The sequence below is a fragment of the Thyridium curvatum genome, assembly GCF_004353045.1.
Source record: "Thyridium curvatum strain D216 chromosome Unknown NODE_6_length_784332_cov_80.453264, whole genome shotgun sequence".
NCBI classification, from domain to species: Eukaryota; Fungi; Ascomycota; class Sordariomycetes; order Thyridiales; family Thyridiaceae; genus Thyridium; species Thyridium curvatum.
In genome coordinates, this window is record NW_022156761.1 from 22,047 (window position 1) to 44,776 (window position 22,730).

At 51.1% G+C, this 22,730-nt stretch overlaps 5 protein-coding genes across 5 annotated transcripts; 2 read left to right on the top strand and 3 right to left on the bottom strand.

The window, feature by feature from the left end:
• Positions 1-7: 7 nt before the first annotated feature.
• Positions 8-2,834, bottom strand: E0L32_001478 (uncharacterized protein; the record flags this gene model as incomplete). The annotated part of the gene is made up of 10 exons (XM_031135561.1): positions 8-49; positions 102-200; positions 252-356; positions 420-600; positions 962-1,505; positions 1,559-1,740; positions 1,795-1,825; positions 1,874-2,100; positions 2,168-2,236; positions 2,497-2,834. The coding sequence occupies 10 exons, from the start codon at positions 2,832-2,834 to the stop codon at positions 8-10; spliced, it is 1,818 nt and encodes a 605-aa protein (XP_030990729.1).
• An 836-nt stretch (positions 2,835-3,670) lies between these two features.
• E0L32_001479 (uncharacterized protein) lies at positions 3,671-7,183 on the top strand (the record flags this gene model as incomplete). The annotated part of the gene is made up of 8 exons (XM_031135562.1): positions 3,671-3,901; positions 3,954-3,977; positions 4,029-4,221; positions 4,277-4,660; positions 4,718-5,305; positions 5,355-5,466; positions 5,527-5,790; positions 5,854-7,183. The coding sequence occupies 8 exons, from the start codon at positions 3,671-3,673 to the stop codon at positions 7,181-7,183; spliced, it is 3,126 nt and encodes a 1,041-aa protein (XP_030990730.1).
• A 6,844-nt stretch (positions 7,184-14,027) lies between these two features.
• E0L32_001480 (uncharacterized protein) lies at positions 14,028-15,394 on the bottom strand (the record flags this gene model as incomplete). The annotated part of the gene is made up of 2 exons (XM_031135563.1): positions 14,028-15,045; positions 15,174-15,394. The coding sequence occupies 2 exons, from the start codon at positions 15,392-15,394 to the stop codon at positions 14,028-14,030; spliced, it is 1,239 nt and encodes a 412-aa protein (XP_030990731.1).
• A 1,430-nt stretch (positions 15,395-16,824) lies between these two features.
• On the bottom strand, positions 16,825-18,866 carry E0L32_001481 (uncharacterized protein; the record flags this gene model as incomplete). The annotated part of the gene is made up of 9 exons (XM_031135564.1): positions 16,825-17,137; positions 17,201-17,381; positions 17,444-17,585; positions 17,643-17,722; positions 17,776-18,164; positions 18,220-18,258; positions 18,341-18,622; positions 18,684-18,709; positions 18,771-18,866. The coding sequence occupies 9 exons, from the start codon at positions 18,864-18,866 to the stop codon at positions 16,825-16,827; spliced, it is 1,548 nt and encodes a 515-aa protein (XP_030990732.1).
• A 443-nt stretch (positions 18,867-19,309) lies between these two features.
• On the top strand, positions 19,310-22,381 carry E0L32_001482 (uncharacterized protein; the record flags this gene model as incomplete). Its single annotated transcript, XM_031135565.1, has 5 exons — positions 19,310-19,329; positions 19,495-20,170; positions 20,225-21,027; positions 21,282-21,389; positions 21,436-22,381. 5 exons carry the CDS (start codon positions 19,310-19,312, stop codon positions 22,379-22,381), a joined length of 2,553 nt encoding a protein of 850 aa, XP_030990733.1.
• Between the last annotated feature and the right edge of the window lie 349 nt (positions 22,382-22,730).

The following is a 22,730-nucleotide window of genomic DNA, read 5'->3' on the forward strand; positions in this document are numbered from 1 at the left end:
TATATCGTCAATTATCTCTAGACCCGGCCTTTTCCATTCCAAAGACGTCCTATAATTTGTTAGCAGATCTATCTAGTTTTTCTGGGTTCCAAAGTCCTCACCAGCAGTAACTGCAGTCTTTCGGGCTGCATATCTTTGCCCCTATTGAAGCTATCGCCAGCCAATTCTAACTTTCTTTTCTGGCGGAAGAGAATAAGATTCTGCAATTTGTTAATTGCTTGGACTAGGAATAGGTGATATGCATTTCATACTTCCTCAATGGTTTCCTTCATGATATAGCGAATGATGACAACTCGATGAATGGATTCCACTGTGGCTCCAGAAGGTATATGCGCGATGCAATAGTCAGGTTCAGTCTGCAGGGAATTGAATTGGTTTGGCTATTGTGAACAGAGAGTAAATGTATTGACTTGCCCGACCGCACCGATACCTAGTGTCATGAGTAGAATATCGGTGCCAACTGGAGATCGAAAGTCCTTCAGTACATTGACACGTTCAGCTAGGCGCAGCGAACCGTCAATTGTTCGGTGCGGGATTCCATAGTGAACCAGAAGCTCGTGAATACGAGTAAGGGGCTTCTTCCACGAAGAGAACACAATACTGCATATTTCGATTCGTTAGCTGCGTCTATACTCAAAAACATGATACTCGACCCAACCTTTTTTGTGTAGAGTTCTGACGAATGTCAAATACTAGCTCGATTAGCTTCGACGGGTATGACCGTGGATTGCACGTGTTGTCAGCATTCTGCAAGGCTTCAGGATGCGTATTGCTTGGCGGCAACGCGTCCTGAGAAGCAAGCTCGTGATGAGTTGTACAAATAGGGCAGCCTCTTTTCTCTTCGTGATGATAAGATATACATCTGTGACAGACTAAGTGAGAGCAGGCTTTCATGAAGACACCTCCGTCAGTCCCGGCTGCTTCGTTGATGGAATAGATCGTGCTCGAGCAATAAGCGCACAGATTCTCCTCGAACTGCTGCAGATAAATAAGTGCTTCATCTGGATCATCGGGCAGTCCGGTGGGTCCCGGCTGGATGGTAGTGTTTGCGAGGCCATTGTTGCAGAACAGCCGTAGTTTGAGCAGCGACTTGAGGCAAGCAGAACTAACGGTATGCCGTCCGGGGCGGCTCACTGCCATGTCAATTTCTTCTCTGCATTGGGAAAGAAGTTTCTGGTAGTCAGCCCGTTCCGACGGTGTAAGAGAGCGTATGCGTGTCTTCGAGATAGGTTCTGGCAGGTCCAGCAGCTGCCGTGTTCTCCTGAGACAGACAGCGCGCAGTAGGATCTGAAGATTGTGAAAGCGAGGCCCTGACGTGGAGTTGATAGGATTCACAATCAACTTCCGAAATGTCGGTGCATTCTCTAATATGGGTACTTTGAGAAAGGAAACTAGTGCTCCGAGACTGTTTTGGATGGGAGTGCCGGTAAGGCACCAGCGATGGAGAGCTGGAATCCCAGACATGGCCTGAAATTGGTTTGTAGCCCGATTTCGAATATCATGGGCTGTGTTATGATTAGCCAAGAGTGCTTTGGTCTTTCGTGGCCTTGGAACCTACCTTCGTCCAGAACGATCCTGAACCATGTAGTCTCAGATAGAATACTTTGGCCGCGACGGAATTCGGCTGCTGCCGTAGCGTAAGTGGTGAATACAATTGACCGATCATATAGGAGATGTGTTTCTTGATGTCTTGTAGAGCCGATATGCTTGTGGAAGGGAAAGATTCCAGAATACGTATGCCTGCCGGACCATTAATATTTGTGGATATTTCAAATTGAAGGAAACAGATCATACTGAATTTCATCCACCCAACTATCTATAAGCACTACTTAATTGTCAATTAAACGTTGCTTCAAGGCCGGAAGAGACTCACGGGAAGACGGCGATATGATCAGTGTCGCCTTCGAGGCTTGTTTCCTTCGTGGCTGAGAAGGCCCTTGCTGGCTTTCAGCCATGGCAAAGGCTTCCGCACGATCAAGAGAGCCGGCAATCGTAGAGAGAATAACGAGCGACTTTCCCAAGCCCATCTCGTCCGCTATTATGCCACCACGGGCCTCCACTCGCTGTGGCCGCTTGGCGCCACTGAGAACATGCTGATAGCTGTAGTGGAAGCATGGATTAACAGACCCGTCATTGATAGATATAGAAGCTGGTGAACTCTACCTACAATGGTTCATCAGAGTCAACATCGTTGTATTTCCAGAGACTGAGTTCGGACTCCAGCTGCCCATTCTCTCTGCGCGAAATGAAGTCGATAGCTTCTTTTTGATGGCTTGATCGCATAAAACCCGTTAGCCCTAGCTTCTGAACTTCAGGATGAGTGCAAATTACGTCAAAAGGCTGCTTTTGATACCCGGAACGATGGCTATGTCCCGGATATCAGCGTGGTGGGATAAAGAATCCAGAATCGAATCGACCACAGTAGTGCTGGTCTCCTTTAATCCCGCTTCTGTACGGGTCTCCGGGGCCTATCTTGTATCATCGGAATCCTGGGACGGCTCTGGCGATAGCATGTCTGGGAACCCTTCAACTCTGAGAAGCTGTGGGTTATAGTAGTCGTCATCTTCTAGCCCGTGCTTAGGCATTTGTAGAAAGATCCCGGACTTTGACAAGGCGCTCCCAATCTCTTGTGCTCTCTCTTTTGCCCCGTAGATGTTGATCTCTGCAAGCACATGGTGCGAAGCGTCATTTTCCCATCCCTTTAGGGCGTCATGCCAATCTTTCGTGAACATGAAGGCGTGGATATCGATCTGGTCCTTGGCAACCAAGTCATAAAGTTGACCACAGAGACCCTTGTTCAAGCGACCGAATTTGATTTTGTTATACTCCAACATTAGGAATTTGCCTTCCAGTGCAACGGAAAAGGACTGTACCGAATCCACAGTCTTTTGTGTCCAGCTGCACCATTGTTTGAGATTTTCAAAAGAATGTGGCTGTACCTTAATGTTGATGATCTATGAGGTATTAGCTCAGTCAGGATAGTTGTAGGAACCAGAACTTCTACACTGCCAAAACACGTCCTTGTAGTTGTATTAAGGCTGCAGGTTTCGCCGACCTGGCATTCAGAAGTCGCTATGCTAGGAATTGAACCGCACGCGTCATTACGCACATGGGTTGCGAATGGGTACGTTCTTTTCGATGATGACATACTCGCCATTTCACTCGGTCCAGCTACTGTGAAAGCATCTCTAACGAAGCCGTCTATAATGCCGGGATGGGAAAAGTCAACTTTTTGGATTAGTAGGGTACTCAAGTAATAAGAGACTGTGAAACTAGAGACCTAGATACGCATGGGGCGACGTAAGGTGTCATCTATATAAGGTATTCAATGGCTCTCAAGGCTGCGCTAAACCGGATTCGAAAGGGAATGCACAATCTCGCGAAACCAGCTTGATGGGGGCGAGCAATTCCGGTCAGAAACAGTGTTGTTATGCAGAAATCATGTTAGTGAGCCAATGAGGCTTGACTTCGTGTCTACCAACAACCAACCTGCAGCTGCTTCCGAATCACAGCCACAATACCTTGCCCCACCCACCCACCACCCCTCGATCTTGCCTAGTGAGACGAAATCCTCATCCTTTTCCCCAGAACAACGAAAGATGAACCAAGAGAAATTGGACTAGGTTCATGATTCATGGCCGCCAATATTTATCAAGCGTGGTTTGAAAGGATGATTGAGACCTTCAAGAAAGGTTTGGACCGAAGAGACATGGAAGAAATTCGAAAGACCACGTATGATGATCTCAAAGAAAGTATCGCCAGCCTCCAAGCTAGACATCATTCCCAGCGTCGCCTACAGGACTTCAGTCGACTTGAATCCTTCCTCGAGGCTATTGAGCAGTATGGATCAGTGATCACTGGGCTATTCTATCAGGGTGACGACCTCCTTGCTTTTGTCTGGGTGGGTGATCGATCCTACAGACAAGACAGGCTGTGTACTTACTTTACTACAGGGACCTCTTAAAATCCTTTTGAAGGTATGAGTTGCTAGTGAGCTCCCAGAAAAATGGCTAAAATCTGGCCAACAGCAAACGAGCATGACTGAGAAAGCTTTCTGTGAACTCTTGAACGCATATCAAAACCTCGGAGAGAATCTCCCGCGGCTCCTACAATACAAAGATGTGTTATCCTCTATGACACACATGATCGGAGTTCTAGTATCTCTGTATGAGGACTTGCTTGAGTTCCAGCAGATACTTTTGCGGTATTTTAAACAGCTTCGTTCGTCATACCTTCCTTCTGGCCAAATGACCTGTCATCATTAACAGTAACATAGAGTGGCAGCGTGTGTTTGACGAGTCCTGGAACACGTGCAGGACTCGCTGCTCCAGCATCGTTATCAGAATTGCGCGACGTCGAAGTCTGATTGAAAGCCAAGCGAGCCCACCCCAGATCGAAGAAGTTCGTGATAGTATTCAGCAGGATCGAGAGAACGAAGATCGTGAAGTCCATCAACATGATTTGAAGCGAACTCGAGATGTGTTCAACTGGCTGAAACCAACGAATGTTGATATTGATCAAGACACATTCATCCAAGCGCGCGCGGATTACCCCAACACTGGCCATTGGCTTCTAGAAGATTCGGCCTTCAAAGATTGGTTTGATCCGCGCTATGTTACCATACCTCCATTGCTTTGGCTGAACGGTATTCCGGGAGCAGGTCTGTACTCGCTGGACCTTTCAATATAGAGTCGGATGTTCTCTAACACGAATACAGGAAAAACCATCCTTGCCTCCCTTGTCGTGCAGAAAGCTCGGGAACTTGACCCGGCCCCTATCGTCTTGTTTTACTATTTTAAACACGGAGACCCCGACCGAGATAACTTTGTTTCTCTCGGACGTAGTCTACTTGCACAGTTTCTGAGACACGACAACGAGCTACTACCAACACTCTACGAAAAGTCTTGCCGAGATGTTGAGGCCACGCTTACCTCATCAACCTTGATCGAAGAACTGTTGAATTTAGCGTTTGATAACTGCAAGAGTGCATACATCATTCTGGACGGCTTGGACGAGTGCCCGCGAGATCAGCGAAAGTTCATAGCGCAGTGGTTCCGCAACCTGGTTGAGAACCTTCCCAGCGACGCACCTGATAGACTGCGTTGCCTTTTCGTCAGCCAAGACGACGGAGCTGCTCGCAAAGACTTCGCTGGGCTGGCTAGCATCAAGATAGATGCCGAGGACAATCAAAGTGATATTGAACAGTACAGCCGTATAGAGGCTGACAAGCTCCACCGACAGCATCCAGATCTCTCTGAAGAGAAGTTGAACTGGATTGCAAGTATTGTGGCAAATTCTGCGAAAGGTAGGTATCATGGTTAACACAGATAGGTCCGTACTGACAGGTCGCCAAGGACAATTCTTACTGGCCAAGTTGAGATGGATCAACCTCTCTGGCCATACATCCATTGCAAGATTGGAGGAGGAACTGGATCCCAACGTCTTCCCTAGGGAGGTTCACGATGTGTGAGTTTTCAAATCCCTTCTCTTGACTAATTAAAGCCATTTGAGCCAACATTTGGATAGTTACCGCCGAATCATGGTTCGCATAAATGAGTCGGCTCCAGGAACAGCGATGAAGGATATTCTGAGACTACTGGGCTGGCTTGTTTGTGCAAAGAGACCACTCAAATGGCACGAAATACAATGCATGAACTCAATCAACCTCTATGAGCGTCGGGTTGATTTTGAACATCAGAGGTTCATCAAGTCTCCCAAAGAGCTTCTGGCTTCCTTAGTGGAACTTCGTCCAGATGGCGCCCTCGAACTTGTTCATTCAACTGCCACGTAGTGAGTATTGAAACATGGTGGTCCGCACATGACAAGAATCCCAGCTAAAATGCAGGCATTTAGTTTTCTTCTTGAAGAGAAGCACATCGACCCGCTGGCCAATGAAATCGGACTTGCCAACTTGTGTATTGACTATCTTAACATGCCTGCATTCGTGGAACCCCCTTCGGAGGAGGGCGTTTTGAACGGCGATTACGGCTTCATGGACTATGCGGTCCTATTCTGGCTTCGTCACCTGGAAGCAGGGGCCACCCTAAAGGCAGACGAGACAGAATTGATGGATCCCCTCGCTGAGTCATTGGATATCTTCATCGCCCAGCATTGGAAGTCACCTGCCGTTGAGTTTACGCTGGCAAAGCGCCATAGCGATAAACTCAAATCTTTCGAAGCTCGGCCATTCTATGGTCAACTTGAACAAGCGGTAGCCTCAACGAAGAAGCAGTTAAAGTACTTTGGCAAGTTAAGGGATGGAGAGGTTGCTCTCGACCTTGCTCATGTTGTTGCTAGGGTTCGGGAATGCATGGAGGCTATGGCCTCCAATGAGTTGCAGCCAAGCACGCGAGAAAAGATTGAGCAGAGGTATGGAACCAACATCTTCAAATGTCCAAGGTTCAGCTGCCACTTCTTTACAACGGGGTTTGCTTCAGCTTCTGAACGGGACAAACACATCAGCAAGCATGATCGGCCATTTCAATGTTCTGAGGAGAATTGTGTCATGCACACTCTCGGCTTTTCTTCTGAAGCTGAACGGGACAGGCACATGAGAGAAAACCATCTCAGCAGCCCATTTCATGATGAAGACTTCCCGACCGATCAAGATGTTGAGCGTAGCATCTTGGATCATCAGATCGCAGAAGATTCTGCTCCCACGATGGATGGTTTCCACGATCAACAGGGTAATACGCAGGAGGTCGTGGGAGTTGAGCAAGAACAAGAACAGCACCAGTTGGAGCCGGAAGTTAACGCATCCTATCAGCAACGACAGAAACGACAGCGGCAAACCGAGTTCAAATGTGACAATTGTTCACAGGTGTACAAAAAGCGCTACAACCTACAGTCGCATCTAAGGACCCATGGTGTGGAGCGTCCTTATCCCTGCGCGCACTGCGACAAAGAATTCGCACGGTCGGGGGATTGGAAGCGCCACATGAAGACACACACAGGAGAGAAGAGCTTCGATTGTCACGGTTCCTTAAGAGATGGGAGGACTTGGGGTTGTGGGAAGTCATTCTCGCGCGCGGATATCCTGAGGAAGCACTGGGAGTCGCGGAGAGGACGAGAATGCAGGCAGGCATTTGTAGAAGAGGAAGAACCAAATTGCCAACTACCAAACCAACCAATCATTCAAACTCCTGGAGAGCAACGGGACGACCCGGATAATTTGGCTGGATAATTCACGTCGTTCTCTGATGGCTTCAGGTTAACGATGACTTCACTATCCATAGCGTGCTTGACTTAGGGACGTTCAAGGACTGAATGTTTGGCTTCAGGATTATAGTTCTTATGAAAAATTTGTCGAGATGCAAGGAACTTCACTCTCACCTAGTAAAGATGGTCCTGGATGAATGCTCGCTTAATATTCCGGATGAGAGGTTATTCCTGTGCATACTTGGACAGGAATAGTCAGCCTCCGAGTGTCCCATTATGCTTATTATGTACATTGAAAACTAGATTGTAAGTCTGCTTTTGTTATCAAAAGGAATGTGTCAGCCTGCCGCCAACATCGAAGGCATGTTGTAGAATTTTCGCTGTGGTAAATGAAGCCTCAGAAGTGTACTTGAGGCACTTCATATAATAAAAGTTCAGTTGTTCTCTGGGGTTCTCCTCTTTTAGACATTCAAACCAAACCTCTTCCCCCAAACTCAGAACTTCCAACCTCAGCGTCAATACCCTCTCTTTCTAGCCCGTCTGAGGCAAGGGTACGGCTGCATGGAAACCAATGAAGAACCCGGCGACTGGCGAGAACGATGACCATCCAGATGCCGCCCTAACTCTTTTGTTCAGCCATAAAAGTCATTGACGCAAGCTAAAGAATATTTTCGCAATAGAACCAGTCTGCCACAAGCTTGACTGACATGCCCTCTAGGACAGCAGACATAGTTTGTTTAGCATAGCGTCTCCCATGCCTCGGTCGCCAATACACAAGTGCCTTCTTATGTGTGACATAAAGCTTAAAGGCCTTGTGTTTTCCGTTGTTACGAGGATGAATTGCCGGTCAGGGGATGTTCATACTTGAAACCACGGGCTCGGACGCCGACGTGCGGATGATGAGCGCTGCTGAGCCATAGCATCCAACAAGACACAGTACAATCGAGAGGCTAACGAGAAACAATAAGCGTGTCAGCTGCTTCAAGATCGAGAGACTAAGCAACGCACTTCGCTGCCGCAGGGAGTAGTAACCTGGCTTTCAATACAAATTATAGACGTGGAGGACTTGATAGCGCCGCATGCCTCCTCCGTTTGCCTTATCAACACCCGTATCGCGATGCCAGCTCCTGAACGAGCTGGACACGTGCTTTATTCTTAGGTCGCTCTGAGCAGCTGATTCTTCGTCCTCGTCTTCTTGATCTTGACATCGAGAAGGTAGGTTTTCGGGCATGCGTTGACGACCGCCCTTGTTACTGCTCAGAAGGTACTTGGAGATCGCAGCACAAGCTGCCCCGTTCGCACACGGAAAGACGCTTCCCCATTTTACATCCCAGACTGTACGGCTGGAGCCGCCTCTCGTGCTTGCTTCGTCCAGGTACTGAGTTCCTTTGCTGAGCAGTCGGGCCAAACCAGATAACGTACCGAGACTCGGGAAGTTACCGACAGACAATCTACCCATGAGCGCCACGTCTCCAGTGGTAATGTAATCCGCTCGCTGGGTCGCAAGATGGCAGACGAGCGGGAGTATGGCAGCCCATTCGGCAAGGAAGTTTGGAAGAGGAGGGCAGGAAAGTAAGGAGGGAATGCCCAGACTGCCGAGCCTGGGCTCGGACCCGGAAGAGAATATTGACATGTCCAGCCCGTCTGAATCTTGGTGGGTATATGTCACAAAAGATGAAGCAATGGAAATGATTTGCACGTCGATCACGCCGCTCTTTAGATGAGCGGAAAGGGGTGCATTTCATTTCTTCGGGACTTCTCGCTTGCAAAGCCGAGCAACCAAATTCCTTTCGATCCTATTGGCCCCGAGCACTGACGGTCAGTGTTTTTGAGGTTTGGGTTCGTGAGATTAGGACAAAGTGGTCATCAATGCTCTAGAGCCAATAGGATCGAAAGGAATTTGGTTGCTCGCCTCATTGTGATTTTTCTTTGCGATCGTCAGATCGACCTGCTGAGCCGTTCGATCTCTCGGGCAAATGCATTGCCCACAAGTACCCACCACCACCACCGACAACTCCGTGTTTGACTGGTCAGATTGATTGCGACAGGCGCCCGCGCTCTGACGCCCTGCAGCAATGAATGAAGTGGTCTCACTCCCCGTGCAGCTAACCATGCAGTGCTCGTTGGCTCAGCTCGATGCTGTGAGCCTCGACGCCCAATATCAGTGAGGGCTGCAGTGGCGATGCACATGCAGTGGCGAGAGGGCTAGGGGTGCCCACAATATCGTTTCTTTCGGCCACTTGGATAGAAGATCTCGAAGCTTGTCAATCATTTTCAAAATCTAGATTGTACGCTTTTCAGCCTGCTGAGCCGTTATTTTCGAGGCAGTGCACTGGGCGACCTATCGCTCTGGGTTGTGTCTGCAAGGTAGTCATTTCAGAACGAATCATGATCAATCTTGAGTTGGGTGGCCTCCTGCATGCCTTGAAAAACGCCTAGCTGCATGAATGTTTGCAACTGCAGGGCGGTGCTTCCAATAACCAATAAGCAAGAAGTCAAATTGATGCGTCGCAATATTTCATTACACTGTTGCAGCTATGGGGGCATATGCTGAGCCGTAATCTGATTCTGAGGGGCACATCTTTTCCATAACAAATTAGGACAAACCACGTATCCTCCACGATCAATGAGGATCTTCGACGTGTTCCCAACAGCTTGCCGTTCTGATCAGGCCTGCTTACGTGGAGCAAAGCTGTATTGTGCTGAGCAAAAAGTCAGTGACTGATCTTGAACAAATTTCATGGTAAGAAGAACACGATAACACAGCGTAGAAAACCATGATCTGTGCATTTCGGTCAGAAGATACAGTCCATCTCCATTTTATGGTGCATCCCTTATTTACCTCTGGTAATGGCATTTCCCCAATGTCACTCCTACATCTTCTATCGCCATCTGGTATGGAGAAATAACAGCCTAGCTGGCAGTATAGCTCCTAAAATTAAAGCCCTCCTTCCTTCCAAGTGTTCAGTGTGGACACGTATAACAAACGTGCAACATCTTCGTTGGTCGCATGTGGTCTTGCATATGCTCTATCGATGAGTTTGCAGGTAGGCTGTCTCTCATACTTTTGTCATCGTAGTCATCTAAGTCATTGAATGGTGTGAGTGGGCCTTCGCGTCAAGCCTTGTAATCCTGCTTGAGGCAGGCGGCCGATGGGCGTGCCCGGTGTGTGTGTATTTGTGCCAGGTGACTGGAGCCAATCATGTTGATACTAGGATAGCTCCCCCGTACTTTTTGGTTTTCTGAACAGACGAGAAAGGATGTGACTCACCTGCTGAGCCGTACTTTGAGGCGGGTCGCCAGTGCATCACCTTACAAACCACGAAAATCAGGGCGAATTGCGAAGTGGAAGGGGACATCCAGCTTACTGGCTACCAGTTGCGCAGTCTGCCCTTCAATGTTGTGGTCGGAGTTTTGACTTGTACGGTAGGCGTTTGGCATTGCCCTTCAGGGCAAGCTGATTGTGACTTCGGGATGCCCTCAGTTTTGCTCCCTGCTCCATCTCGAGTAGAAGAAGAGTTGGCCTCAAGTCTCAGCTCATATCAGAGAATGAATCTTACTAAGCAGAAATGATATATTGGAAAACTCCCTTTGTCTCTTAAGTTGACCCAGTATTTTTGGTGTACAGAAAGAACCCGAGGAATTATCAGTAATGGTGGTTGCATTGGTGCGTTCATGCTCCTAGCTGATTGTACGCTTGTGACGGAGCTAGTGAGCGCACTGTCATCACTTGCACGTGCTGTAGTTACGGCTCAGCATCCACTTTCCTGGGTACTCACCGGTCTCCTTTTGGAAACAAAAAGATTCGGAAGTATCATTGGATCGATATCATTGGTTCCACTTAAGATTGAGGCTCAAGGTTCTGCCTAACCAACTCCTGCCCCCAATCTGCAACTTGACTCGAGCCTGCCAATGATGTCGGTGTTAGCGTGCCTCCCCGTGCCTTTTGAGATTGATATTCAGAGCCTCAAAAGCACCCCTGCCCTCCTTGCTAAGCCGTAATTTGTAATTTACTCTGCAGCGTCGCAGGCTGAGCTCAGCCGCAGCTTCGAGGCCAAGTTGGATGGGATGATCCGTGCGTGGCAGAGAAACTCTCTATGCATGCATCACGAGCGTACAGCTGACTAGGTCTATACGTATATCACTATGTCTTGGTATAGGGTCGGAAATAACGAGTCCAACAGCGTGGTGGCGGATGATACTCATCGAATCAGCCAGATGGACTGCTTTGTGGCGCCAATCCCCCACGTGTGGACTTGTAGCACGTTGGTATCTTCAGCGGGCGCTTGATCATCAGCAGGCTACTGCATTGGCAGTATTTCCAACCACTCACATTACAGACAGTAGTGGCCTCTGTGGTTTCTTGAGATTTCGTCTGCTTATGTATGATCACGGCCGTGGCGGCTAAGCCGTTATGAGGTCTTATGACCCTCCCTGTTTAGTCGTTATTCCCAAGGCAGTTATCGACGACCTACATGTGCTAATGCAATTGAGATTCAATGCAAGTGAGATACAAAAGCATCGAGGCAAGTGCCTACAGCCCCCACTTGAATAGAGATACAACACTTCCGTATCCCGAAAGCACCTGGCCGACTTGTGAGAAACGGCCAGTTTTCTAATTCATCATGTCCGCCTGCTAAAGTTTTAGTCTCTTTGACACGAGCTGACACTGGTGGTTAACCTTTTACTCTGGAGGTAGCAGAGGAGCAAAAGATGAGCGTATCCCACGATCACAAGGAGCCTGCCCTGAAGCGCAATCAATGCCTTGTATCTGCAAGTGCAAATCTTGACACCACCACAAGGCAGACTGCGCAACCGATAGCCAATAGGTTTGGACGTGTCCTTCCACTTTGCAGTTCGTCCTATTTTTTTGATTGGATCAAGTGATCTGAGACTGTCCGTCCCACCAGACGCCCGGTTTGTGAGTGGCGATCCACTTTCATGCACAAGGAATGGCTGATCGACAACCTATTACTTCGTATGTGAAGCCAGTTGGCATGGCACACATTCCTTTTTTGGCCAATTGGATTAGACATCCATATTCTTCCCAGATATTTGAGAAATTTGAGAACATCGAGTGAGCCTCATTCTGAATTCGCTGAGCCGTGATTTCAGGTCTCCCCTGCATACCCACTGATTGTGTGGGTCCACGTTGCATTGGCATACCGAGGCCCTGGAGGCCTATGCAGGCTCAGTTGCAGGAGGCAACAGTGAGAATTCGCCCCCTTAGCTGTACACCCCTTCGCCATATTCAACAATCTGAGCCAAAGGCATTTGCGAGCAACAGGCTCTCACCCGCTACGCAGTGGTATTCCTCCAGGAAGCATAAGGTTTCCATTGGGCATCTGGGCTTAGCAAGGCCAGAAACAAGGGGTTGAGTCCTCCAGTCACCAATGGGAATCAACATATGTCCACCGCAATTTTTACGGAGTGGTTGCTTATTACAGCACTTCACTGACGTCACCTGAGCCGTAATTTCAGGGCCAATGGGAGTCGGTTCTCATCGAACATCTGATGGAAGAGGCAGTGTGCATGCGAGAAGACTCTTGTTATTCGTACATGCTGGCTTGCCAAAACGTATCAGGAGACACAAAGATCGGGCCGTGAGGCGAGCAAGTCCTGGCCCTGGGTAGTCAATAATCTGAAGTTCGCGGTGTCTGCAATACAAGATCGTACAGGTTCCACACTTTTTCTGGACCGTGACTCAGAATGACTCCAGTTATCCTGTTTAGCCTTCACGCATGACGGTGTATGAATAGTTATTTAAAGCTAGTCCAATCCATTTATTCCTGCGATACAACACCCTAAGCTTTGAAGTTCGGCATATGATCGTCCGGGTGGAGCCGTGCTGGTACTGTCTCAGTAGCGAACGAGAACTATTCGAGTCCGTCTTATAGAGACTTTTGACGTTTCACTCATCGATGCGCTACCGTCATCGCACCGCATTGCCGGGCCGTAATCGTTATCGTGGCATGCAGGTACGGCCCTGGCATCAAATGAGAGCCATGTCAACCTGTCTCTCAGACGCTTTTGACTTTTCACCCCTCTCCGACCCCTTTCTAAGACACCTCCTGCTGAGCCGTAATGTCCGCATGCGGGAAGAGTACCCAGCCTCTATGCCTGATAGGTTTGATTGCAAGCACATCATGCTCCTAGAAACAGAGCATAGCCTGCTTGCTCTCCTTCATCGAAGTATCTGTAGAACACAGCATGCCGCATTCTGAACCCTGGATGTATCTCTCAAGCTCCGCACATGCAATTGTCTGGCTCTGGAACGTAAGGCCGTGGCAACGGTGTCAATATTTGGGTACCCACGCTTTCAATGCATCCAAGAACAATTTCCAACATTCTAAATCACAGGGCCGCCACATCATTACCTAAGTAAACTTGCTATGGGCCAGTTCGGATGCAACAGCTCAGGAAGGCGCGATTCCGCCGCAAGATTCTTCAGATCAACGGCTCTTCAGACGAAAATGATTTTTTACAAAGAACAAAGAAAAAGAAAAGAAAAAGAGAGAGAGAGAGAGAAAAGCAGAGTAATTTATACCATTTCTTTGCTGACATCATTTTAGTCTTCAGAAGTAATCTAAGATCAAGAGCAGTGCAAATAAAGGTCCTGGGTGTGCTTCTTGGCTGGACCCATCTTATTGACGGGGTGGGGCCGCCCGTTTGTGGCATGGAGCTTAACTTGTTTCTTGGGACCTCTATCCTGACGACAATGGATGGTGGACAAGGTGTCTATTCAAAGTTCTGATTTCTGAGACTTCTTCTGACGGCTCTATTTTGAAGGTGCCGCACAAACCAGATACATCGAGATACTAGCATGCCAGGTACATGCCCCCTGAACAGAGATACCCCACTCACTGCAATTAAGAGCGAGGGGACCAGGTGACCTGCAGAGAGACGGCCTTCTGCGAGGTGTACACAACGCCTTGCTGGGTGCCGGTCGGCAGAGAGGCGGCGTAGAAGGTGTTGGCGCCGTTGTACGTCAGGAAGCTGCCGTCGTAGCCAAAGTTGCTGGCCGTGACGCCCGAGGCGCAGGAGAAGGAGGAGTCGGCCTGGACACCGCACTTGCCCTTGCTCGAATTGAGCTGAAAGGTGGTGCCGTCGGCGTTGGGGGTGGCGGTGTAGGTAGCGGGGGTGCCGCCGGCGCGGTACCAGGCTCCGCCGGAGATCAGGAAGCCGCCGTTGCTGTCGGAGGGCGTGTTGACGTAGAGGTAGGCCTTGCCGGAGAGGGCGGAGCCGCCGGTGGGAGCGGGGCCGGAGGTGGTGGCGGTACCTGTGGCGGTGGTAGTGGTTGTGGTGGCTCCGCCGGTGGTGGTGGTCGCGGAGGGCGAGCCGCCGCCGTACTTGGGCAGGTACTTGATGCCGGTCTTGGGGCAGGTCGAGCTGCCGACGGGCTGGACGGGGACGAACTTGCCGGTCTGGACGGAGCCCTTGGTGTTGAAGTGGTACCAGATCTCGTTCATGGCCTTGGTGTTCTTGTTGCAGTTGACGATGGCCTCGAAGCCGTAGTTGGCCTTGATGGCGGCCTGGATCTCGGCGAGGGTGTACGTCTTGTCGGCCGAGGGGACGATGCCCGCGGCGGCCAACCACTTGTAGCTGGGCAGAGTCTTGAACAGCTGGACGGTGGTCTTGAAGTAGTCGACGACCTCCTGGCTGGTCTGGTATTCGGAGTAGCACTTGCGGTCCAGGGTCGAGATGCAGGTGCCGTGCTTGTTGAACTCGTGCTCCCAGAACTGCTCGTTGTCGCCCTGGTAGTCCAGCCAGTACTTCTCCATGTACGCCAGGGTGCACTTGTCGGCGGCCTGCATGATCTGAGTAGCGTTGGTGATCTCGCGGGACTTGTCGCAGAACTGGGGATATGAGCCATCGCAGTAGTCGGGCCTGCACGCCCAGCGGTCAGTTGATGTTCTCCAAGAACACAAACAATATCCTAAAGCGGTATTGACTGCAAGTTTATATGTCCCTGCAATGGGTGCTACATTGTCAGAGCGCGGATTGGCGTCACCTACCACAGACCGTGGATGGTCCAGCTGTCAGCGGGGCCGGTGCTGGGGTCGGTATCCCAGAACTGGGTCATGAGCAGCTGTCCGCCCGGGTAGACTGTGCAGCAGGTGTCGACGGCGGTGGTGTTGTGGCACGAGAGCTCGAGGTTGGCGGGGCACGACTTGGAAGCGGCGACGGCGCCACCGACGGCCAGAGCGGCCTCGAGGAGCATAACACGGGACAGCATTGTGAGGACCGAACGGGAGTAGTGAATTGGCCGGCTTAGCGTATTCTTGCGCTGGGGAAGCTCACGGTCACAGCGAACTTGATCAGTCGTGCTGGGACAAGACACAGACATAGCCAATGCAGCGGCCAGCACAAGACTATATACAAGATGTAAGAGGGGGAAATCAGATGGCAGAGAGGTCGAGCTTCACGGCGGCTCGAGTACGCTATTGGAGCTTGATCTGCATTATGACGCAACGGATGGCTGGTTCCCCAAAGAAGGGGCCGGAGTTCCAGAACAGGCGGCGACTCAGCAAGACGCAGAGCATCCCCGTGTATCTGTCGCCCACTGATCGGGCACCTCCCTGATTGAGACGGCTGATCCGGATGCATCACCGACCAATTACAGCGGTACTCGGGGGTCCGAAACAGAGCACACGTGCTGGAGCTATTTAGTGCCAAGCCGACCCGTCCCTAGCGTTAGAGCTGCCGCTTTGAGACAAGAGCCCGAAGAGCTTGATCAGTCAACCGGCATTCACCCACGTGTGCCTGGGCAGCTTCTTCAATGGTTCTGCTATCGTCTCCTGTCCTTCCAACCTTCCAACCTTAATTCTCCCCTTCGAAGAGCGATGCACGTGTGCGGCTGTGCGGCTGAATCTGTTGTACAGCAGCTCTTCCCACCTTTACGGGAGATCGTGTTGTCCGGGAGCAAAGCGCCCCGTGGAGAGAGCCTGGAGCTATCCGCCTGGCTCCCTGTGGGCGTCATATTAAACTGAAACCTGGCTCTGTGTCGACAACCCGAGAGCGCCTTTAGTTCTGGACAGCCATTGGATCTCAGGCATCAAAAGTCTGATGGTCAATTTTCAAGCAATCTACCCCTCAGTGCCCATCTGCACCCCGATTCGCCCGACCAGGATAAGGATCGACAGGGATTCGAGTGTTGACAAGGTTCTTGATGCGACGGTGGACCTGGAGGGCCAGAGACCAACAAAACATCCAGAACCTCGGCAGGACTGTCGAGATTCCGCTGTGGGTGCGGCGGTTCCGCTATCGTTGCTTAGCGGCGGAGCTTGCCTGCTTGGTGGCCTTGATGCATCCGTACCATCTGCCTGGCATGCTTTGGACAACTACATAGCCGCTTGATCCTTGAGAACTTTGCTTGCCCATCGAAAAAGCAATAGTGCGTGAACATGTATTGTAGTGTAGTCTCACGGTAAGATAGCGACTGAGAAGACTCGATTACAATTCAAGCAAAAGCTAGCTCCAAGGCATAGAACAAGGTTGGTAATTGTGCACAGTGGCTTGCCAATGTCAAAAGTGCATCGCATTTCCGGGAGATACCAAGCTTGCTCGCCCGCAAGTAGATCTTGATGACTGGCTTGACTTGATTGCCCTAGACTCCAGATCCACGACCATACTCAAACTCAAACTCATGATTCGGCAAGGTAGCGCCTAGTTCACCGTGGGTGTGACCACAGTCTTGACCTCCTTAGTTGCCTGGACGTTGTCAACCTCGGCACCAGTGCTGTCGACGCCTTTGCCTTCCAGGACCGCAGTGCCGTTTTGCAGGTCCACGATATCAGGGACATTGCTATGCTTTGTCCCGTCGATGAGACGGTCAATCTCCTCGAGGGTAAAGCCTTTCGTCTCGATCCAAAAGACCAACACAAAGACGAACTGCAACACGTCCCATGCGGCGTTGATCATGTAAAGCTTCCAAGAAATGGCCGCCAATCCGAAAGGAAAGATAAAGGTGACAATTACACTGCCAAACCAGAGATTAGCTTTGTGACCAGCAGGGAGTAGATACTTGATGGGTGGACCTTACCCTGAGATGTTTACGGCCATCGTCCATGCAGCCATTCCATTCGACCGAATGGAATAGTTCAAGACCTCAGGAGGATACAACACCGTGAGAGGTGTGATCCCAATACCATAGCTGCCTTGGAACAGGAAAATCGACGCGATCGTCCCGTAGGTACCTGATGTATCATGTCCGTGCCCATAAACTGGAGTGAACTTGGTTAGCCACAAACCCTCTGATATTGAGCACGAATGACTCGACGTTCACCTTTGGTCAATGCTCCTACAATAAACAATGTAGTGGCCATCGCCATGCATGACAGCAAACACATTGTCTTTCTGCCAATGCGATCCATAAGAAGGGTGCCAGTGAGGGCGCAGACGAAGCACCAGGCATTGAGGATTACGTTCTGGAAGTTGTTCATTAGCACCCTGGTCAAGGTTGACCACGTAAAGAACAAACGTACGATTTCAAGCTTGGTCTGAGTGCTCGTGATCCCCGCTGCTGTCAGCATATCGCCCAGATAGTAAGAAACGATATTGTTGCCTGGAATACAAGTCAGCAAGCCGTCAACTGCCCTTTGCCTAGGTACTACTTACCGCTCATCATCGCAATCACAGCGACTGATACGGCGAGCATCACGCGCTTGCGTGAACCGCGAGATGCCAGCATTTCCTTGTAGTTGAGTTGCTTGCCCTCGGCACGTTCCCATTCAATGGTATCGATCATCTCTCGATATTGAGCCTGTGTTAGGGGTTCGGTGGTATCGCCGTCAGACTGCATTGACGCCACAACTTCCAGAGCGTCGTTGAAACGGCCTTGGTAGGCCAGCCAGCGAGGCGACTCGGGAACGAAGGCGAGCACCGCAGCACAGGCGAAACTGAACAGGCCCTGGAGGAGACACGGGAGGCGCCAGGACCACTCGCCTTCGATGTTGGCTGTTCTGTAGGTGACGCCAGCGGAGATAAGAGCGCCTGATTCACGATACCTTTGTGAGATACGGACGGGATCAATCAGAAAGCGCGAGCTACTTACCGACATACCACACCGTGTAGACGGCACTCAAGCCTATACCGCGCCTCCTATGAGACAGAGTTTCCGCCAGCCAACTGACCTCTTTGTCTCAGCGAATCGAATGACGAAAGCACCAGATGATGTACTTACGTAGAAGCCGCAACGCCGGAGGTACCAGTACCCATACCGAGCAGGACGCGGCCGAGAACGAACATGCCCACATTTTGGGCAGCCGACATGAACACCACTCCCATGAGTTTAAATATGATGGATAGCATGATGCCTCGCTTCCGGCCAATGTGGTTCACAACAGGTCCGATCCAGAGCGATACAAAGCCCGATCCGATGAAGCCTGCTGCCGTGTTCAGCGACTTTGTAGTTGTCGTCAACTTCAGCGTCTGAGTATACGAAGGCATGATGTTGATCCCGTTCCTAGAAGTAGGTGTAAGCGTCCTCCTTGTCCTGCCAGGGGTTGCTCTCGTATGTCTCCTACATCAAAGCGGCATCGAAACCTGTGGTCTGAATGAAGTTAGTCGGACCATTCATTGAGATAGGGGGGCCTGAAGGGCCGTATCCGTACCGTAGCGAAGATGCAAGCAGAGGCGACGAGAAGGATGGACGTCACCTTGCTCGACTTGAACTGGAGAGGCCCCTTGGCCCTGACGTTTTGCAACATGTTGCCGGTGAATTGTCTTGCTCGCCGAGTGACTCTACTCCCCAGATCTGAGGCCGCATTGTGAAGCTGGCGATCGTCCCAGATTTGTATCCGGTCGTGAAGTTCTGGTCTCCACTTGATTCCTGGTCGACAGCATTTCCCGTCGCTTGTGTAGGCACAGAAGATTTCCTCTTATCAAGGTTGGTTCAGTAGATCGCCTAGCGCGAGGACCTAAATACATCATCTTGTTAAATCGAGTTAGGCCTTTGAGGGGTAAAGATAGCCAAGGGCCAGGGCTAACCTGGGGTTATCTGCGGGGGCGGGCTCGGCGGGGCACGGGGCGGAGGAGCTCCGGCCGTTTTCGGCTCTAGATCCCTGCCCTCGGCATGGTCAAATACCCTACACATAAGTGGCCAGTTTTCCCCGTCGCTTAGATTGCAACACTTTGATTCTTGGTATTCAACATGGGACGCAGACGGGTCTCGTGCCACGCCTGTGCGGCGATCAAGACCATCTGCTCGAAAGAGTCTCCCTGCAGCCGGTGCACCAGACTCTCCCTTCCGTGCAGCTTGCAGGTGGGTACTCACGATATCGGCTCTGGGGTCAAGCGGCGATACCCCAGAACGACGAGCGGCTGCTCCACCTGCAGGCAGAGGCGAAAGAAATGCGACGAGAGACAACCTGTTTGTGGGGATTGTCGCCGCCTGGGACTGCTGTGTGGCTTCCAGCAGAGCAGGCTTCCAACAGAGCAGCATCTCTCGCCGCAGAGTACACTAGCAGACGAGCGCGGGTCGTTGCCTGAGGCTGGCTATCTTCAGGAGGCGCCGGCAGAATGGATCGCTCTGATCGAGGATGGCGATCTTGGGGAACATCCGCGGCCGGCCCATCTTGGACACAGTTCCGCCCTGCACGACTTTCCAATCACGTTCAGTCGGCAAGACGAAGCGGCAATGTCCACTTTTTATCCGCCACTCGCTCTGAGTAACCTTATCGAGCTGGGTTCCAACACGCTCAAAGACTGGAGCATCGGGGAGCGTTATCTACTGAACCACTATCTGCAGTCAGTGTCCCGCTCCCTTGTGGTGGTCGATGATAGCGAGAACCCATGGTTGCGCGTGGTAACTCCCAAGGCGTTGGAGAACCCCACGGTGAGCCATGCGCTGCTTGCGCTCTCCGCTGCACACCTTGGCAAAGTTTACCCGGCGTTCCTCAAAGACCTTGTTGATCACCGGAGCCGGGCGCTTCAGGGACTCAAGGCGGAACTTCAGAGCAGCCGGGACGTGCTGCCTGCGCTGATGACGACTATGTTACTCTGCATAACCGAGGTATGGTCTCTGTCGAGTATTGTGAGGCGAAGCCGAGTCACTGATCGCTTCTAGATATGCGACGGACTATCGAAGAGGTGGTTGATACACCTTCGTGGGGCTCAGGCATTGATAGTCAACTCTGATCTTTCTTTTGCCCAGGAGTCCTTGACAACACTGGTTGACATGTACAACCTGATCTCACACATGGGCTCGATCACTTGTGTGGGAGTACCGGGTGCTTTTGACGACCTAGTACAGCCTCGTTTGTTCCAGCCTCATGACCAGGTATCAACACATCCAACACACCCACTATACGGCATTGCGGGAGATATATACAAGTTACTGCAGCGTGTTAATAGGCTAGATTTAAAAGGGAAAGACGACAGCATCATGGAACAGCCTTCGGGCGAGGCATATGCTGAGGTTGAGTCTATTCGGATGGGCTTGCAGAACTGGACGCCTCCCAGAATTGAGGGCGGCACTCCCATGCAGTCCACGGCAGAGACTCGAGCGGCGGCAGTTGCCCTGCAATGGGCAACGATGCTATGGCTATTCCAGAAGACGGGGCGGCCAGATGACTTTGATGCGAAAACAGCTTCCGACAGCATACTGTCTACAATGTCTCTCATCCGACCCGGGTCCCAAGCCGAAGCTCATCTGCTCTTTCCGCTCTTCATGGCTGGGGTGGTATGCAACTCAAAGGCTGGCCGGTTGGCGGTTGAGTACAGATTGAGCAGAATGGAGGCCACGCTCGGGTTCGGCAACATCAAAGCAGCCCACAGGCTCTTGGAGGAGGTATGGCGAGGGGCGAATCAAGGAGACGAGATCGACTGGGAATGGTTAGCCCGGACTCGGTATCCTGGTCTTGTGCTCTTGTGAGCTGCTAAAGTGAGGGGAAGATGGGGAAAGATAAGCGACGGGGTATTCTGCGTCAACAATCCTGGACAGTCCACTTTCTACGCGACGGGGTTCGCCACAAGCGACGGCCTATTGCTTATATATCACAAGCGCTGCACCTTTCTATGGCCTTGGCAGATAATGATCAAACCTCCATGGGCATACTTGCTTGCTCAAGTCAGAATCTCCCGACCTCATTAGAGACTCCTCGACAGTCAACTTTCTGAAGTAGTCATGGCCCCTGGTGCTCTGATTCCGGAGACCGAACCGTCCCCAAGCACGCCAAACTCGAAGTCCTCGAGATTGTCATGTCCAATTCCAATTCTTACGAGGTAATGCAGTACGCTATGCTCTGTCATAGACCGCTCAATACTGACCAATCTCAGAGACGACTATGGCGACTTTAGGGACGAACTCAACAAGAATGGCTTCGCGGTCGTGAAAGGTGCCATCCCTCGTGATCGGGCCGTCAGCTACCAAGAGAGCGCGTACGCGTGGCTTAAATCTTTCAGTAGCGATTTGGACTTCAACAACCCGGCTACATGGATTGAGGAGAACCTTCCCAGGGCGAGCAAGATTCGCACGTATGGCGGTTACTGCGTGGCCCACGAAAAGTTCATGTGGGATGCACGCCTCGAAGACGGAGTGTTGGAAGCCTTCGAGCGCATGTGGGGGACCGACGAACTCCTCGTCAGCTTCGACAGTCTCAACATAACCTTTCCCAACCGCCCCGACCTCCAGGCGAGGAAGCCGTGGGAACACATAGACCAGAGCCCGGTCAAGCGCGGAGTCCATTGCGTCCAAGGCATCATCAGCTTGTCGTCCTCGGGGCCGGACGATGGCGGGCTGGTGGTCTACCCGAAATCACACCTCCTCAACGACAAGTTCTTCGCCGAAGTGTGCCAGGGCACGTTTGATCAGGAACCTATCAAAGACATCTACCTCTTCAAGCCTGAAGAGCTAGCCTGGTTCGAAGGCCAGGGACTCAAGCCTCACAAAGTCTGTGCCGACGTCGGAGACCTGATCCTATGGGACAGCCGCACCATCCATTATGGTTCTGATCCGACTACGAACGGCAAGGCGATTAGGACGGCGATATATGCGACGTACACGCCGGCGCGACTGGCGACGGCTGACCAGTTAGCTCTCAAGAGAAGGGTGTTTGAGAGCTACGGTGGCACGACCCACTGGCCGCACCAGCATATTGTGGCTAGGAGTAATGCAACGTATCTAGAGGACGGCACGCGCGATCCGAGGGACCGTGAAGAGCCACTGGAGAAGCCTGTGATGACAGACAAGCTTTTGAAGCTCGCGGGAGTCAACCCATATTAGCAGCACTGGAGGTGCAGTATGCTCAGATCAATCCTACCTTATCTAAAGATTACCGGTTTCGATAGGAGTTGATGAATGTGAATGCTTTGATAAGTGAGAGAAGTATCTCAGCCCTGGTCCAAAGCAAAACAAATACGTTGCCCCTGATTTCTAGCGTGTGGAGGAGTAGAATCCTGGGCAGAATCATGAAAGCCTGTAATGGATGTACACGGCGCTTCTTGCGAGATCGGAGAGTTCAGGAGAGCTCAGGGAGACTCCGAGTAGGCTCTGAGAGCAGCCTGAGTGCACCCGGATGACCAACTAGCCTGATTCGGAATTGCGAGGTGATTGTTTACGACGACAACTTCCA